Source organism: Chrysemys picta, chromosome 14, assembly GCF_011386835.1.
Source record: "Chrysemys picta bellii isolate R12L10 chromosome 14, ASM1138683v2, whole genome shotgun sequence".
In the NCBI taxonomy this organism is placed as follows: Eukaryota; Metazoa; Chordata; order Testudines; family Emydidae; genus Chrysemys; species Chrysemys picta.
The window spans coordinates 36,141,843-36,161,591 of NC_088804.1; the positions used below are offsets into that span (position 1 = coordinate 36,141,843).

Consider the following 19,749-nt stretch of genomic DNA (forward strand, 5'->3'; position numbering starts at 1 on the left):
GCAACCCAATTAAGCCAGTTTTACACCTCTTATCTTAATTGCTGTATTAATTGAGAAGGGAAAATAAATTGAATACTCATCCTTTTCTTGCCATTTTAAATTTCAATAAAATATAAATTGCACAGAAAATATTGTTTAAATTTGTCACCATGGACTGGTGATTAGAAAAAGAAATTAAATAGCTGAAAACAGTATTTAAGATGGATGCATATGTCAGTAGCAATTTGATATGCTGACAGAGCTTTGCTCTTTTGAAATATAATTACTCAAAATATGATCTGCGTAGAATATTGGAATGAATAAAGGATTATAACTTTTATGGGCTGTTTATTTCCATATATCATGAAAGGAGATATCTGTGTACCAGAGAACTGTAACAAAAAAAATAGAAATGAATTATTGTTCATTGAGACCTTGGGAGCTGTTCTTTGCAAAATGACAGAGGATTGCATTTATGGGCCAGACTTTCCAATGTGGCCAGATTTGATACCTTTATTTGTGAAGAGTTGCTTCTCAGAAAGTCCTCTTGACTTCAGTGGGTTATTTGTAGACATGAGCCCGCATATGACAATAACAGAATTTGCCTGTGAACTGGATTTGTGCCTGCAGATCAGGTAGGTCAGTGCCAAAACACCTGACATGCACACATTTCCTATTTAGAGAAACAGCTTGCAGAGAATTTCTTGTTCGTATCGTGCGAGGTTTAGCTGAATATTGATGAGAGAGAGGCGGTTAAAGATTTTTGCAACAAGAGAAAAGTTAGAACATTTGCCGTAAACTTTTAAAGTCATTTAGTCCTACAGCAGGTTTCCAAATGTTATTTTCAAAAATAGAATTTGCAGCATCATATTTCCAGAGAAAATGTGCTTCTTAGCCCATCCAAAGATTACACTGTGTGACTGCATAGCTCGCTCCGAACACTTCTGGGACTTTTGAAGTGTTCCTTTCATTCTTCTCTTCTCTTCCCGTCTAGAAAATATTAAGTGCAACAAGAGGAATATATTAAAGCAAGACAGTGAGCTTATATTGTGTTGCTTGTAAGTCCTTGCATAGCCCTCTGTTTGAGGCAAAGCTGAAGCTAAGAATACACAAGTCAGTTGGTGAAAAGTCCAAGTCAAAGCCCAAAGTCAAAGAGCCGCACTCAGGCTCATATTGTGCTCTTAGTTACGTGGGTGTAAATCCAAATAACCCTACTGCCTTAAGTTCTACATATAAGAGATATAACTGAGATGAGAATCTTGTCCATAGACGTTTAAAGAGGTATGCTTCAGCTTTCAGTAACTTTATTCATGACAGGGTGATGGAAAGTTAATTGTGCCGAGAATTATTGACTCCAAAATCACAACGATTTTTACTGCTTACATGTGAAGAATGTTAATTCTTACTATTACAAATAAACAAACACTGGGCGTTTGATTCTACACTCTGTTTTACATCAGTACAACTTTTGACTTCAGTAGAATTATATCAGCATTAAACCAGTGTAACAGAGTCCAGAATTGGGTTTTGTGTGATAGCTTAAAGCAAATTGTGGGTCAAAAAGACTTTTTAAAGGAAGTGATAGCAATACTCTAATTTCTGAGAAAGAAATCACTGTTGGTGAAACTTAAATGAGTGGCTGAGTTTTCAGACTGTTGGCTTGAAAGAAAATCTGTGTTTAAAGGCCAAATTCTGCCCTCAGATGCGTGTTAATAGCTCTCACTGATTGCAATGGGAGGAGAGAATTTTGTCCTAAGAATTAAATGGCTTTGTAATTTCTGCATGGTGGCACAAAAGGACATAGCTAATGGATTCACTTGATAGGCCTGTAAATGTAATGCAATCAAAAGAAATAACGTCACAAGTCTTTCTACCTTTTGTAATGTCAGCGTGACGTGAGACACTTTCTGCTCTGTTGTTCCTGATATGGTTCTGGCTTCAAGCAACTCTATGGCTTAGAGACCTGTATAATAGTCAGATCGTACAAAGTGGCTGAAGTTTCTTCTTTGGGAATTTGATAAGCAGTTCCAGAGCATATGTCTGAGATGGGCTTGAAATACAATTCTGCAATAAAGTTCTCTTTTTTTTCTAATTGTCACTGATAAGAAATTGTTTTTTGAAGGGACTTAAATAAATGTTCCATACCTATAATGACAAAAATGTAGACTATAAAATGTATGTCTCTAATAATGAAGATTTGATATATTTGGTGCTTTGATGTCACAAGTTTTTAAATCTAAGCAAAAATATGCAGTCTCATTCATTAACTTGTCTCCAAGTCTTAACATTTTCTGATTTGTGTGTCTGTTTTTTTCCTCGTTAATTGGTTATGTCTTGATTATCTGTTCTTTGTTCCTCAGCTGTCCCACTAAACAAATAATATTATTTACAGGTGCATCCAACATTCAAAGCCTATGGTAACGTGGTCAAATACATTTTGCATTGTACAGTACCGATGTCTTCACTGCACAACTTGCTCCTCTCATGTGAAATCAAGTATTGATAAATATACATATTTCCCTTTTATTTAATTTTCAATTATTTCCGCTTTTAATTCCCAATACTATTGCCTAACATAGACTCTCTGGGCCATATCCAGTATATCAATCCCATTGATGGTTACACCACCTGGGATCTGGCCCAATGCCCATACAGCACAACATTATAAGAAGACAGTAATGATTAATAATAATTACTGAGTATTTTTCACATGTATATTTTAATGGAGTTTAAAAGGATGAGTGCGCGTTATTATCCCCATTTTTCAGATGGGGAAAATTGAGTCACAGAGAGGGTGAGTGATCTATCCAAAGTCATACAGTAAGCGACTGGCAGAGCTGGGACTGGAACTCATGTCTCCTGGATCAGAGCCTACTGCCCTTCCCATAGGACTCTATTGCCTCCTTTTAATATGGTCTTTGTTAGTTAGTAATGACAAGCAAATCTCCAAAGTCAAAACATTTAAGCAATTTGAATGAGCAATTTTGACTTGAACCTTATGTAAATTACCTGCATCTTTTGAGCTTGGAAATTAGGCCTCACGGAGATTGAAGTCTTCTTGGGCTTGTTGAATCAGAAGTACTATGAGACTAGCTCTTCCCATTATTTATGTCGTATTTCCACTGCTTGTCTTGATCAAAACTTAGACGTAAAAAACCACAGGACAAATTAAAATAAAAAGGAAATAAAATGTATTTAGTTTCCTTCTTTCTATTTTTCCCCACTGGTTTTCAGAAATACGAAAAATGTTTGTGTTTGGTTCACTTTGTTAACTGAGCAAAGGTTCTTATTTTATCCAAACTGGTTTGGTTAGTTTAGTAAAGTGCTTTGAAATCCTCTAGTTAAAAAAATTGTGTAAATGCCTAATTCCAAACAGGAAAAAATGCATTTAAATTTCACTCAAAGTGTGTTAAAAACCATCAAAACTCAGCAAGGTCAAAGTTAAGATGACAATATCAAATTAGCAAAGAACACATTCTCAGCGATAACTTTGAATTTCCTAAAACAACAAGGAGTCTGGTGGCACCTTAAAGACTAACAGATTTATTTGGGCATAAGCTTTCGTGAGTAAAAACCTCACTTCTTCGGATGCATGTGAGGTTTTTACTCACGAAAGCTTATGCCCAAATAAATCTGTTAGTCTTTAAGGTGCCACCAGACTCCTTGTTGTTTTTGTAGATACAGACTAACACGGCTACCCCCTGATATTTGAATTTCCTGGCTTTTGTCTCATTTGGTTACGCTGGAGCTGAGCAAAAATTGGAATTTCCAAACCTTGGGAAATTCTGAAATTTCAACATTTGTTTTCATCCCAAATTGGGACAAAAAATGAAATATTGTAATTTTTCTTGGAGTAAAAAGTTCTGAAAAAAGTTGATTCTGAAGTGTTTCATTTCAAGTCTGTACAACATTAAGCTGCATTTTCCTATAGTGGTACATTGCCTCGTGCGATTTGTAGTTCAGGTACCTGAGGCTCCCATTCTCCCATTTGAGCCGGGGTCTGAGCTATATCTCCCATGATGCACTACAAACAAGTGACTCCCATGATGAACCACGCCACCTGGTCAAAGGGGAGACTGTGTTCCTCATGGGAGATGTAGTCCAGCCAGAGAGCCCAGCCTATAAGAGATGCATGTTGAACTTCACACTTACTACAACTTGGCTTTAAGTTCAAATTTCAAAGTTTATTCACAAAGCTCTGGATATGCTTGTGAAACTTTGGCAGACATACTCTGGGATTATTTGCACATCTGGAAACTTTCTCTGCAGCCCTCAGCTGCCTTGGGCTTGTCCCAGGGCTTAGCAAATGATGGGGAAGGGATGCCTGGAAGGAAGAGAGTAAAGTATTGTGAAGTATTTTCCTTTTGGTTGAAAATGCTCCATCAGTGAACCATTGACTCTGGTTCATTGCTAAAAGCAACGTTGGCAATTCTGTGGTAGGCAGGGGTGCAGGTGGCTACAGGCTTTTTGACCACCATGTTGTCCAGCCCTACTCTTATCAGGTCTAGACATCATGGAAATTAAAAAGTCAGTAGCACTTTGCCTAAACCAGTTCTCCCACTATTGCTACAAGTGAACCTCACCTAGGGCTAGCAATAGTGGAAAATTGTAATGGGAAAGTCTTCATGCAATCAAGTCTTTATAGATTCAGTCATACTTGTAGGGGTTGGTCCACCTCCAGCCATTGGTGCAAACACTTTCAGAGAACTAAAAACTACAGGCTTAGCACAGACACAGTAGTATGTTCCTTGGGGTTCCTTTTAGTTTCTGCTTGAAACAAACCCCAGAATTCAAAATGAACTCAGTCAATGTCACAGTTGAAATGATAAGAAACAGAATTACACATGCTTATGTAACCTGCTGATAATGGGAGCCATTACACTCTAGTATATAGAACCATAAATCAGCCCGAGCTCTCATACAGACATTGGGGTCATAGATCCTCAAAGACGTTTAAATATCTTCGAGGGTCTGGGCTATAGTTCCTTAGGTAATTAGGTACTTAACTCTCATTGACTTTAAGTGGGAGATGGGCTTCTAACTGTCTTAGGCACTTTTGAAATTCCCATATACTGTGCTTAGGTCCCAGACTTAGGCTTTGTTGTTGTTGTTGTTGTTTTTTAAAGTAAATAAGTGCAAGGATAACAGAATCCAAATCAGAATAGAAATGTTTTTATTAATTTTTATGACATTTCAAACAAACATCTGCTCTCACCGATCTGAGCATAGCCTGCCATGTTGGAAGCCCAGACGCAACAGCATTGCATGTCTGCATGAGAACCAGAGAGCGCAAACAACAAGAAACTGAAACTGTCTTGCTGGCTAAACGACAAATGAACAAAGAGCAAAAAGTAAAATAAAGGCAGAAGTGTGAAAAAATACGTTGGAATTTTAAAATCCTTTCGGTTTATTGACAGTAAAGGGATTTTATTTTATGATAGGATTTCTGTTCTGTCAGTATCCCTTTAAATGATTCCATGAAAAGAATAGTGTCTCATCATGGGATAATGATTCCCTGCTGCTACATAAATACCAAAGCCAAGTCAAAACATTTGTCTTCCAAGCTGGAGACCCTGATCATGTGACAATGGTGCATTACAATAACATCATTCCAATTAGAGAAAATGATTTATGTAGATTTACTATTTTTGATGGATGTTGGCACAGTTGAGTGACGGTTGCTGACAATATCGTTATTTATTCCCTGCTGCCATCACAGTGGTTTTGTGAGCTGAGCTATTGTGTACTTCAGCCAATCAGAGACCAGGTTTTCCCTAAAATAACTTTACAAAAAAATACTCTGCAATCTTATTAATACATTGTTCAGCCATCCAGCAATTTGAAGATAGTGGCTGGGGGTGAATGTGCCGTTTTATATATGACCTGATATTAAAATATCTTCCCATTCTATGTCCATGATTTTCTTTCAGGCATACCTGATGTCTGGTAGGTATCCGACTACTTGACTGGCTTTAAAATTGGAAGCCGGATTCCAAATTCATGCCTACATCTTTAAAACCTAAACTCTTATTTGCTGAGTTTTACTTTAAAAGGTTTCTGTAGCTGAATATAACTTTTATTAAAATCAGCTTTAGACTAGAAGCACTAATATGATACTGCATGGTATTAAATTAGAATACAGTACCAATATATAGCAAAAATAGGTCCAAAAAACATATTCCCTGATCGTTCGTTTTCAAATCACTTACTTTCTTTCAGAATACCCTTTTACACTGTTTGCTTATAGTAATAGCCCCTTTCATTGTAGGCTCTAGCTCTCAGGCAGGGACCTAGTCATACACTATATTATCTATCTCCTCAAGGTATGATGCATAACTACTCAACCTATTCCATTTTCTGACTGGTGCATCTCACAACAACAGCAGTAGCTATTGCTTAAGTGACAACTTGCTGTCAGAACCTTCTGATGTAAACTAATGTTAGGATATGAAGACATTACTGCTTCTAATGTACATCATACACGTCCCATTGCTGCATGATCTGATATTCTCCTGCACCTTTATATTATTACTGATGAAGGGTCCAGTCACATGAACCTTACTCAATTTGGATAATCTTTAGTCTCATTGAAGATTACTCATGAGGGCTTCAGGATTTGGCCTTAATTAGTAATGTCCCTATCTGATAGCTAGTCTCTTCACTTTCATATACAATTAAACTAACTTTTGTAGCCCGATCCACAAACTCTTACACACTAGTAGCCATTACTTATGGAATAGTGCCATTACATCCGGTTATATAGCTTGTGTAATTCAGAACAGGATTGTCAAAAAATCTCCGTAGCCAACAGCTCCCAATCAAACACCTAAAGGTTCAAAGCTTTCAGCACCCAGTGGGACAGGCTATTTCACTTAGATGCCTAAATGGAAGCTGAGTTTCTTTTCAAATCTTGCCGCAGGGTTTGTAGGACTGGCCCTTTATAATCTGTATTATGCATTAATTCTTCCTCTAGCTACAAAATTTTACAATACAGATTGAGGGAAAGCTTATTTTAGAATTAAAATATGCTCGTGAGAGACTTTTAGTTCAAACTCATTGCCAAATAAAGATCATGGGGTTTTGAATGGTTCTTATTTCCAAGGCATAATAGTGTCAAATTTATAAAAGCTGTTTATTCCCGATGGATCTGTTGTAGCCATTTTACTTTGACTCACTTTTTGTTGCATTTTTATGGCATGCTTGTTAACAAGCTTCAATTTATGACCTTGACATTTGCCTATTCTTCTTTCGAAAGTCTTTATAAATCAGCAAAACATTTTGTCGCAGTAGTTATAAGTAAAACAGTCTGAGAATAAATCATTGAAATGGACAGAAGCAATTTTCTTTTTCTCTTTGTGTGTGTATTGTTGACTCATCCATAAGCCACAGGAAGATAGTGAAGAACTAGCTAAGCAGAGCAAATGTAGCCATATCTGCATTCAACAATTAACAGTATAGTCATAATGCCGTTGGGTTCTTAATTTCAAAAGAAAGATTTTAATATTACTGACTTCAGAGGAAGATAAGCAGGGCAATGCACAAGACATTATCAGTCCAGTGTGGAAATAATGCATTCAAAATTAAAGACAGCAGTTTAATTAAGTGCATGAAAGCCTGACTTTTATGATCATATTTCAAATACTCAAATCTCTTTTCATCCATTCTGCCATATGACTTTACTTAATAATATATCAAGAACAAAAAATGTATTGGAATATTTCTGCAAATTCAATTAGTCCAATAAAAAACGAAAAATAATTTCTTTTTCATTAAAAAGAACTCAACCCTAACCCTCGTCATGACAAAAGAGCGAGGGAAAAAAAACCTAAGGGAACTATGAAAATTCTGCCTTTGTTATGCATTTATGTGTCTGAAACAGATGAAGTGTCATTATTAGTAACATTTGTCCTTATAACGACTAATCACATTATGTTACAGTTACAATTCTGTCAGATCCAGACCATGGGGTGAATACTTTCTTCTTTAGAATGCAGTGTCCCAATCTATCAGTGATTCCCAAGTTGATTGAGCTATTGTATGCAGATTAATTATACATTAGAGGACCACTTTTCCTGCTGAACCACACTAGCAGGTCAGAGGCTAAACATACCCTCTTGCTTCCTTTTTATATCCAGAGGGTTCTGAGATGACTGGAGCTTAGGAATCTCAGATTATTTTATACTAAGGGGATGGTAGATCTCTGATATGAATAAGAAAACCTGGATCTCAAGAAGTGTTTCATTTAGATGGGGAAATTATTATTAGGTATAACAGCCTATGAAAGAAGAGATGTACTTTTAAAAACCTTTGTGACCGTTATCATGGAGAACGGGATGGCAAAGGGGTTGGTATGGAGATACTGAACTTTTAACCAGGACAGTAAGTCACTAGTTCAGCCTTGGCACACAATCAGTAGTGACTGAAACGTATTACCATCTGTCAGCTATTCATTGACCTCTGTAAAATGAGATGGTGGGCTCAGTCCTGATCCCTGTGGGCAGATGTCTACATTGCAAACGCTTCCATCACCATAGGTGTACATCAGTCACAGAATAGAGCAGGGGTCGGCAACGTTTGTCACGTGGCTCGCCAGGGTAAGCACCCTGGCGGGCCGGGCCAGTTTATTTATCTGCTGATGTGGCAGGTTCGGCCGATCGTGGCCCCCACTGGCTGCGGTTTGCTGTCCCGGGCCAATGGGGGTGGCGGGAAGTGGCGCGAGCCGAGGGATGTGCTGGCTGCGGCTTCCCACCACCCCCATTGGCCCGGGATGGCAAACCGCAGCCAGTGGGGGCCACGATCGGCTGAACCTGCCACGTCAGCAGGTAAATAAACTGGCCCAGCCCGCTAGGCTGCTTACTCTGGCGAGCCGCGTGGCGAACGTTGCCGACCCCTGGCTTAGGCCATAAAGCAGAGAGTGAGTGTCTCTCTCTGTCTCTCTCTCTCTCTCTCGTCGCCACTAGATGGGACAGAACACCACACCCAGGAGGTGTGGGTTACATATTCATCACCACAGCACAGGTCTCTCCCATGCGAGCCACGTGCCAAACGTTGCCGACCCTTGGAATAGAGGCTAATACTGGTGTTATGTTGAATAAACAATACTCTCACCCCTAAAGTTGATTCCTCTAGGTCAAGGCTCATGCAGATAATTTGTGGAAGTTTGAACTGCTATTGCTCATTCTATACATCTCTGGATGAATAAAAGAGCTCATTCTCCCAAACTCAATCTGGCAGATTTAATCTCCACTACATTAACTAAAGTCATCCAGTGACAAGGGTTTCAGGAGACCTCGGTGCTATTCCCACCTTGGCCACTGACCTAATGTGTGACCTTGGGCAGATTACTTTTCTGTGACTCCACTTCTCCTCTCACTCTTTGATTGTTGTGTTTATTTAGAGTCTTTGGGGCAGGGACTATCTGTTATTGTATGTTTGTGTACAGCAAGTTGCTCCCTAGACTTAGACTTGGACTCTAATATATTTTGACCCCATTTTGTACCTCACAGAGTTTGTACCAGAACAGAGGTTTGCTTAGATTTACTCTCCTTACTGTAGAGAATAATACTTACTGGATTTTGGAAAATATAGTGTCTAAATCAAAACTTTGCGAAAGCAACCCTTAAGTCTAAAAAAAAATGGCAAAGGTCGACCTACGATGGTCAGCAGTGGGAACTATGTCAATGATGCTGATCTCCTTTTGTGAGCATTCAGGTGTGCCTGTTAGAGATTAGTGTGTATTATGAAAGCTCAAGTTTATAAATACTTGCTTATTTGTCACATAGGCAACCCTCCTGCAACCGGCACGGGAACCTTACAGATAACTCTGGAAGACGTCAATGACAATGCCCCCGCCATTTATCCAACGTTGGCAAAAGTCTGTGATGACGCAAAAGATCTCAGGGTAGTGGTCTTGGGGGCATCAGATAAGGACCTTCACCCTAACACGGATCCATTCAAGTTTGAACTGAGTAAACAGTCTGGCCCAGATAAAGTGTGGAAAATCGCCAAGATCAACAGTAAGTCTTTGAATTTGTTTTTCTTATACCTTCATTCTTTCAGTCTTCCTATAAGTGCCCTCTGAGATCAAGGAGCAAAGTAATATGATAGGCGTACTATCACACATGTACTCCTATGTGCTTTGGATGATTAGAACAGATCACTTATGTGTAGATTATGTCTTTAAGGCCTGATCCAAAGCCAGTTGAACTGAATAACAAACTGCAGTGACTCTTAATGCACAACCTACTGTGATGGGTGGTGTGGGACCATTCTTTTTCCCTCCTGCTCATTCCCACCCTGGTGGGGAGCATTCAGAGCCCAATTGCCTTGCACTCAGTACACCATAAGAGGTTTCAGCACACTCCCCCACATACCAGTGGGCAGCTCCGTTGGCCACTGCTTAGGATGTACAGAGCCATGGACCTGCCTATTCTCTACTTCCCCATAGCCCCTTTTTAACAAATCAGTTAAGTAGGGTGAGGGAATCCCCTCATGGACCTCCCTGTGTGCTCTTCTGAGCTTAAGTGCTATTATTTTAGTTAGTAGGCCTTCATGGTTACAGACTAGCTGCTCCTCTGATCCCTTCTCTGCCCTGTCTGAATGAAGATCAGCAGGTGTTAGGCGTTGTGCCCTTATCTTTCCAAAGGGTGGAATCCCGCGATTCTCCCACTTTTGCACCAAGTCTCGGTCTTACCTCCAGCAGGTACCAACAGGCTCGGATACCTGTGATTCTGCCCTTTGGGAGCCTGTGGCCAGTGATTAATATAGCTGGAACAAAGTGTAACATAAGAGAAAAAGGATTTTAAAATGATAAGAGGTCTAATGTATGTCTATCTTCCCCAAGGCTTACCATCCCCCTGGAAGAAGGCCTAGCTTCTTCAGATCTCCTAGCGGGTTGTCTGTGACTGTCTGTTCTCCAGGAACAGCTCCCTGACAACTGCCCCCACTCTCAACTGCTTTTTAAAATCGTTTTGGACTATTGGCTTCCAGCATTGGCAAAACAAGTCCTGTAACTTGGCTGAAGCCTGGAAGCAGTATCTTCACAACTAATAGTTCAGTCAATGTTTCTTCATGCCTGCTGATGTGTTTATTAGAAGGTTGTTTATCTGGAGTCATTGTGTGGTCTTCCTGCTTGCTTCCTAACAGCCTTACTATTAAACTAAACCAACATATGCTTACAGGAAACATCACAATGATTCAATATAGCCATACAGGTTTCAGAGTGGTAGTCGTGTTAGTCTGTATCAGCAAAAACAACGAGGAGTACTTGTGGCACCTTAGAGACTAACAACCCTTCACTCACAGACCTTGGGAGACAGGCGAGTCCTTGCTTACAGACAGCCCCCCAACCTGAAGCAAATTCTCACCAGCAACTACACACAACACAACAAAAATACTAACTCAGGAACCTATCCCTGCAGCAAACCTCGTTGCCAACTCTGTCCACATATCTATTCAAGAGACACCATCATGGGACCTAACCACATCAGCCACACCATCGGGGCACATTCACCTGCACATCTACCAATGTGATATATGCCATCATGTGTCAGCAATGCCCCTCTGCCATGTACATTGGCCAAAATGGACAGTCTCTATGCAAAAGAATAAATGGACACAAATCAGACATCAAGAATTATAACATTCAAAAACCAGTCAGAGAACACTTCAACCTCCCGGGACACTCAACAGACTCCAACGAGAAACTGTAAAACTGGAACTAATTTGCAAACTGGACACCATCAAATTAGGCCTGAATAAAGACTGGGAGTGAATGGGTCATTACAAAAACTAAAAACTAATTTCCCCATGCTATTTTCTCCCTACTGTTACTCACACCTTCTTGTCAACTGTTTGAAATAGGCCACTCTGATTACCACTGCAAAAGTGATTTTTCCTCCTGTTGATAATAGCCCACTTTAATTGAATTGTCTCGTTAGAATTGGTAAGGCAACCCCCCTCTTTTCATGTACTATGTATATATATCTTCCTACTGTATTTTCCACTCCATGCATCTGATGAAGTGGGTTTTAGCTCACGAAAGCTTGTGCCCTAATAAATTTGTTAGTCTCTAAGGTGCCACAAGTACTCCTTGTTGTTATAGCCATACAGTAACTGTGCCGCAAACCAGGTCACATAGAGTATTCATAAGTTACAACACCTCCGCATCCGTCTTCCCCTTTCCCCTCTCACTGTGGGTCAGCCACAATCTACTCCTTAATTGGTGTGTTTCTATTGGAATTTGCCAGTTGACTAGCTTCAATTGGACAAATCATAGTTTTAAACTAAAAAAACTCTTGAAAATCCTTTTTTTTTTATGGGATTGCAGAAGGAGCCGGGGGAAAATATACTCATGCCAAAGAGGAAGAATTCCTTGATCAAGTTGTTGATTGAATGCCATTTTGTAATCAGTTATATAGGCGTGGAAGTATTCCATTTCTATTTTTTTAGAATTCTGACTGATATCATGTTTAATTTTAAGCACTTTTATTTTACTTTTATCAATTTAAATTTTCACAGTTGCACAAAATTAAGGGGAGTGGGTCAGACAAAGGTTATTTAATGACAGTAGATGTTGAGATTAAAAAAATTAATAAAGCTTTTTATAATAGTTAAAACACATCACATGTCAAAATGTACAAAGTAAATATCCTTAGATTAAACCAGGGATCAGCAACCTTTGGCCTGCGGGCTGCCAGGGTAAGCACCCTGGCAGGCCGGGATGGTTTGTTTACCTGCCGCGTCCGCAAGTTCGGCCGATCGCGGCTCCCACTGGCCGCGGTTTGCCGCTCCAGGCCAATGGGGGTTGAGGGCTGCGGGAAGCGACGCGGCGCAGGTAAACAAACCGGCCCAACGCACCCGGGGGCTTACCCTGGCGGGCCGCATGCCAAAGGTTGCCGATCCCTGTATTAAACTCTCAGAAATTCTCAAGAAGCACTTCCTTACTGTGCCTATCTGTGAATTTTTATTATTATTGATGGAAATTGTTTTTTGTGGGTTTGTGAAATGGACGTTTACCAACAAATTCTTCCAGCCTAGTTATGTAGAGTGCTCTCGTTTCCCCCTATATTTTCATGTGGCATATGTGGTGTGGCATACTGGTGCCTTTTTATTCCTCCCTCTCCCCCGCCACCCATGGCTGCCTAATCGTTACCTCCTTATTCTTTGCAGACACTCATGCCCAGGTCAGCCTGCTTCAAAACCTGAAGAAGGCCAATTACAACATCCCAATCTTGGTGACAGATTCCGGAAAACCGCCTCTGACTAACAATACCGAACTGAAAGTACAAGTGTGTTCCTGCAAGAAATCCAAAATGGACTGCAGTGCAGCCGATGCCCTTCATATCAGCATGATCCTAATCCTTCTCTTTTCACTCGTCAGTTTATTTTGTAAGTTTTCCTAAACTCCAAGTAGTAACAGTGAAGCATTATTTATCTAGGTTCTTGGAAGTGAATCTTTTGTTCTTCTTCATAAGAAAACCTACCCAAGGGAGAAGAAGTTAATTTGTACGGTGATCTAAAAGTCCACAGTGTGACATTTGAATATTTTGAGAAAGTATGTGAATGGGGAACAAAAATTCTATAGGCAGAAAAAGGGTAGGAAAGCCAGGTTGTCAAATTAGCAGATGATTACAAATATAGGAAAAGTTTTGAGTAGAATCAAAGAAAATCAAAGCTGAGATATTATAAACCAGGGGTCGGCAACATTCGGCACGCGGCTCACCAGGGTAAGCACCCTAGCGGGCCGGGCCAGTTTATTTACCTGCTGACAAGGCAGGTTCGGCCGATCGTGGCCCCCACTGGCCGCGGTTCGCCGTCCCGGGCCAATGGGGGCGGCGGGAAGCCGCGGCCAGCACATCCCTCAACCCGCGCCGCTTCCCGCCGCCCCCATTGGCCCGGGACGGCGAACCGTGGCGAGTGGGGGCCGCGATTAGCCGAACCTGCCGCGTCAACAGGTAAATAAACTGGCCCGGCCCGTTAGGGTGCTTACCCTGGCGAGCCGCGTGCCAAACGTTGCCGACCCCTGTTATAAACTGAGAAGCATGGGCAGTAGTAACAGTTTTGTGACTCATTTTCCTTCATCTCTCCCCACCTGAATTCAATTCAAAAACAGAAACAGGAGATTAAAGGTGTTCTTGTAACAATAGCTGTTGTGGGTCACTATGAAAATGAGTAGTGTCTGCTTCAATCTATTCCCCCACATAAAGTACGTCAGCAACCGTACACAGGGAATTTATTCAAGAATCTGAGTTTATAGACATCTAAGTTTGATAGTCTGGAGAACTGCAAGTCAAAAAGAGAGAACAGGAGTTGATGACTTGGGATAACTTTCAATGGATTGTCTCTCCTTTGATGCTTCCGAGTAGCCTTTCTAAAAAGAAAAATAAACCTTACGAATGCATAATTTAATTTTGGAGGGTCAAGAGTCAAAACTAATGCTTGAAAGGTGATGTGACTAGGGGGACCAGGACTTCCGAGTTCTAATGCTGGCTCTGCCCTTGGCTTGCTCTAATGATCTTGGGCAGAGCTGAGAAAATAATTGATTTTTCAGTTCAGTGGTTGAGCCAAAAAAATCTGGAAATAAAATTAATTTCATATCAACCTGAAATGGAAGTTTTCATTTCCATTTCCCTTTCTCCCCTCAATTCATTCAGGTCAAACAAAATATTTTATTCAATCCAAACCCTTCCCCCACCTATTTTTTGTTTTGGTTTTGAGTGTGTTTTCGCTTGTTTTGTTTTGTTTAAATAAATGAAGCAAATTTTCAAAAAAAAACCCAAAACATAATTTTGAAATGAAAGGTCAAAATGTTTCAGTTTGAGCATGTTGTAACAAAATACTTTGAATTAAAAAAAAAATCTGGGGGAGGATTTTTGGCCAAAACTATTTTACGAATGCAACCAAAATTCACGAATAGTTTTGTCAACCCAAAATTGCATTTTTTGACAAATAAACTATTTATCCAAAAATATTTGCCCACCTCTAATCTTGGACAAATCTCTTACATCAGTTTCCTCATCTATACAATGGAGATAATAATAACAATTCACCTATGATTTAAGGATTGTGTAAGATTTGTACAGTACACCATATATATGCATGGTATTGTATAGGTGGACTTAATACCTCAGCACGACCAAAGGGCTTAGAGTCTGGGTAAAGTAAAATATGACATTATGCTGAGATAAAGGACTGAGTAGCAGAGTTTTGCACATATGGCATTTTGGGGCTGCTTAAGTTATATAGTATACATCATATTGGTTTCTTTTTTATTCAAGTATATTGCTTTTATCCCAAAAGGTTGGCATAAAAGTCACTGTGGGAAGTTTAGAATTAGCTGATGTTGTGAAGCTCTTTGAAGATCAAAAGAGCTGTACAAATGCTAAGTGCGAATTCCTGTTTTCGATTCCATTGGGTGACATCTGGAGTGACTGCACTTGTGTCAGTCCAGTTACCCTGCACCCTGAATTCAGCCCTAAGTAGTTATTATGTTTGCTAGAACTATTCTGCAGGACATTAAAAAATCATATCCATGTGTATTAATATGCAGCTCATTGGGTCAGATTCATTTCGGATGCAACTACATGGAAGTTAATGGCATTATACCAGGCATAAGTCAGGCCCATTATAATAACCTCTTTGCATCTGTAGATGAGATTTCAGTTTTCCTTCTGAAACTTTCTTCTTTTTGGTTTGTCTGTACAGGATGTGATTACAGGAAGGGGTTATATTGTTTTAATATCCTTTGGTTAAGTGTTTTGGTTTTGAATATACCCACTTGGTTGTTATCTAGCAGGTTAAGAAGTCAACACATTTTTCCTGGGAATGAACCCTGGGAAGTAGGTTTATCTACATTCTACCTGTTGGATCCAGATCATCACTGAGTATATTTCCCCACAACCGTAACTAGTTAAAATGTGAGCCATATATAGGCCCAGATTGTGAGAAATGGCCTATGTGCACAGGAACAGAAGGATTGCACAATGAGATTCCCCTTCATTGTGTGGCTGCAAAAGAACCATTCACACTGACAGTCCTTGCATTCTGGGAAAGACAGGGACTGCTGGTTCTTTCTCACCCACCCCAACACCCACTAGGGAGCAATATAATGAGAAGGGGTAGGAGATAGTAGCTGCTTGATCCTGCCAACACTCGATACTAAGCCATAGAACAAGGCCAGCATACTGAGGAGGGAGCATATTGCTCCATCATTATGTGCAAGGTGCAGCGCCGGAGAGACAGTACCCATCTAAGACACTCACTCTCTCTGGCACTCTTCCTGGAGTAGCGCAGCTCTGTACCACATCCTACGTGGGCTTGAGGCATAAAAGCCACAAGCAAGCCCATTACTGTATGTTTGTTTGTTTGTTTGTTTGTTTTTTAAAAAAAAGCTGCCTGTCAAAAAATTATTAAGGGTCAAATTTACAAATGGATCCTGGTCTCTAATTTTGCAAAACAGCAGCACAAATGATGTATTTGTGCATGATTTGCAGGTGTGGTTTGTTTGGGTAGGAAAAGATATTCTTTCTTTTGTCCTGGCAACTGATGAAAAGCCAAGTAAACACCAGCTGTATTGGAAAACACACATGGAAAGACCACCTTTTGCCAGATGTAGGTGATTTTATCCACTGTTGTGAATGTGAGCATGAATTCAACAAATAGGGTTAAGCACATTCAGGCAAAGATAGGCCTGACCTCCCGTGTTCAGATCATATTTAGACTTTTTCCTAAAATCCAGTGATGCTCAATCGAATTCAATCCATTGTGGAGAGAGAGGACCCTGATTTTCCAATGGCTTGTATCTCGTACAGTCATTAATACTTGTGCAAAGTGATTGAAAACCATTGTTAGATCAGACCGGTAGCATTTTAAAATCACTTTCCACAGGTGTGCATGACCACACAAGGCAGTAGAGAATGAAGCCTAAGAGGTAGCTGAGAAGTTTGGCTCTGGCTCAGAACTTTTGCAAAATGTGCTGGTGTCATGTCCGGGGAGCGATGCGGGGGGGGCCGAGGGTGGTTCCTACTCATGTCCACAAGTAGGTTTTCTTTTTATAGCTGCCATTAGTTCTATCACAATGTCTTGCATAGTCCAAATGTTTATCAGAGTAATCAAAGATTATGGTGCCATAAAAACTAAGATAACTTTAATGCTTATTGAACAGATGAAATATCCCATTGCTAGTGTCAAGTTATGGGTTTAATTTTTGCAAAACCCCTTACGTAGCTCACTTTGCTCCTGGCGCTTATGTTTTATGAGGCTCTTATTCCTAAGAGGTAAATTCCTCAATCAAGTGAACTTTGCTGTTCATGGCAAAATCTTTCATTTTTGTAATTGACATCTGGCGTGAGGATGGATAACCCCATGAAAGAGCTTTTCAGTATAAAAATGCCCGGTGTGAATCTCCGGCCAGTGCAAAACATCTTTAAATAGGACAATTATTAACTAAACTTAGAAAATATACTTGTTCTGTAAGTCACAGGAGAAGTGATATGTGGCACATTTCTGAATGAAATGAATGCAGAACTGAAGAACCTGATTAAAACTTCAAGACAAGCAAAAGGAAACAGTTCAGCATATTCAGCTGCTGCTGAGTACATTCAGTAATGGCAGGCTAAGAAATATACAATTGCCCAGAAGCCTGGGATAAGTAGTTGTGTGGTTGGTGCAAGAAAAGGAAAGCAGGGATTGCCGGTTTGTGTGTTGTTCATAAAACAAGAACAAAGGCCATTCCATGGAATGGAAAAGTGGCATTTCAAAAGTGCTAAAACAAAATACTTTTTTGTGCAATGCATAATTAATCTATGGAACTCATTTCCACAGGAAGTCATTGAGGCCAAGAACTTAGTAAGATTAATGAGGGATTGGACACCTATCTGGATAACAAGAACATCCAGAGTTACAATAGTTAATGCTAACAAATTTTGGAAGGGATATTAAATCTCATGCTTCAGGGCTTAAACCAATCTCTAACTATTAGAGACCAGGATGAGACCTAAAGTTGGGGCCCATTGTTTCTAATCTGCCTTTTGCAGTGTCCTTACACCTTCCTCTGAAGCATCTGGTGCTGGCCCCTGTTAGAGACAGGATACTAGACAAGATCCACTATGGGTCTGATCCAGGCTGGCCATTCCTGTCTCCTTGTGGCCCTGTGATATCAGGGAGAACAGAAATAGGGTGCCTGTCAAAAGGGCATTGCTGAGTGAGAGTGGGACAAAGGAAGCTTCTGGGTAGTAGCGTGAAGAGATGGGGCTGATCAGAGAAATAGCTCTCAGCTGCCTGCCAGAGAGAACAGGGATAAGCCTGTTGGATGTCAGTCACACAGAGTAATGCCTTGGGACAAGGAGACAGGACTAGGGAGGAGTGCACTATTGACACATCTGTGCATAAGCCTCAGTTTTAAGGTACAATATTGTCTCTCGGGGCTCTGATGTGAGGTCTGTGGTGACCGGGCAGTTACAGTCAACTATTTGTTTCTTTCAGGAAAGAGACGCAGCATGTTAATTTACCAGCCACGCCAAAATAAGTTATATTGGAGGTATCCCTCACGTATGCTAGGTAGATTTACCTCAGATGGAAAATGATCATTTTAATGTCACGCAGTAAAAATATCTGAATTCAGGAGCTGATGTAGCCCAAGTGAGGGGTATTCTGAAGGGGATCAAAACATTTTTTAGCATTTTGTATTTCATGATGGACATGTTCACCATTTTAACTGAAACCTCCCAGCCTTTCCACTAAGAGGATCTCCACAAAGTGGCCTACTGATTTAAAAAAAGAAGCATTAGCCCATTATGGCAACGTACCATTTGACAGTCTGGCAGATCACTTTCCACAGGTGTTGGGTGGATAGTAAAAGGAGCATAGTTGACTGTACAAATTACACTTTAAATACCATTAATTTCACAACAAATGACAGTGTACATAAATGTTAACAAGCTTTTAACCACCAGACTATTAGTTTTTCAGGATACTTTGCGCCTGATAGAAATATTGTTCTCATTCCCCTGTAGCGCTGCCATGGTAGAATGAGTTTCCACAATGAACTTAATCAAAACAAGCCCACTCACAGATATGCATCAAAGAACGTTCAGGGCTGGATATATGCACAACAGAGTGGGCAAAGTATAAATGCTCTCCAGCTCCATCAGGCTATTTGCCATTGGCTTAAAGGAGGATCAGGAAGAAAACATACCTGTGTTCACAGTCACAGTGAGCTCAACAGCAAAAGCCGGGCTCTCCGTGAATTATTATAGCTATCCTGAATGATCAGATCTAGATTTCAGACCAGATGGACATTATTCAGAATATTATTATTTAAATATTTAGACTTGATTTTGAAATAATTGTACATCTTCTCAAACTGGGGATTGCTTGTCACATTTTAATTTATGTTAAATCAACATAAAAGACTAAGTCAGAGCTAAGCCCACCAAAAACAAGAGATTAAAAACGAGGCCTCAAAGCACAATAGTCAAAACCAGAACAAATAGCATGCGCAGTGATGCTTTCAATTAATTACAGCAGGAACAATATTTTGCTTTAATTTACTTATGAGAAAGAGGTGAAACTGAAAACTTCTGTTAAACATTTTAAGTCTTAGTTGACGGTAGACAAATGATAGAAACCTTTCTCTTTTTGATTCAGTCTGGGAAGTGGGCTACAAAGTTGTAAAGATGACTTCAGCCCACGTAACTAAAGTACTCCATTATCATGAACAGAAAGAAATAGAAACCAAACATAAGGTGGCTGTGAAGAAATGAAATGAGT

General features: G+C 40.1%; 1 protein-coding gene across 1 annotated transcript in view; it reads left to right on the forward strand.

Annotated features, from left to right (window-relative positions):
- Window positions 1-19,749, forward strand: part of CDH13 (cadherin 13) — a 752,462-nt gene that overhangs the window by 718,728 nt on the left and 13,985 nt on the right. The window contains exons 12-13 of the mRNA XM_005292303.5: window positions 9,762-9,995; window positions 13,150-13,368. Of these exons, the coding sequence (XP_005292360.1) occupies window positions 9,762-9,995; window positions 13,150-13,368 (453 nt within the window). The remainder of the gene's footprint in view (window positions 1-9,761; window positions 9,996-13,149; window positions 13,369-19,749) is intronic.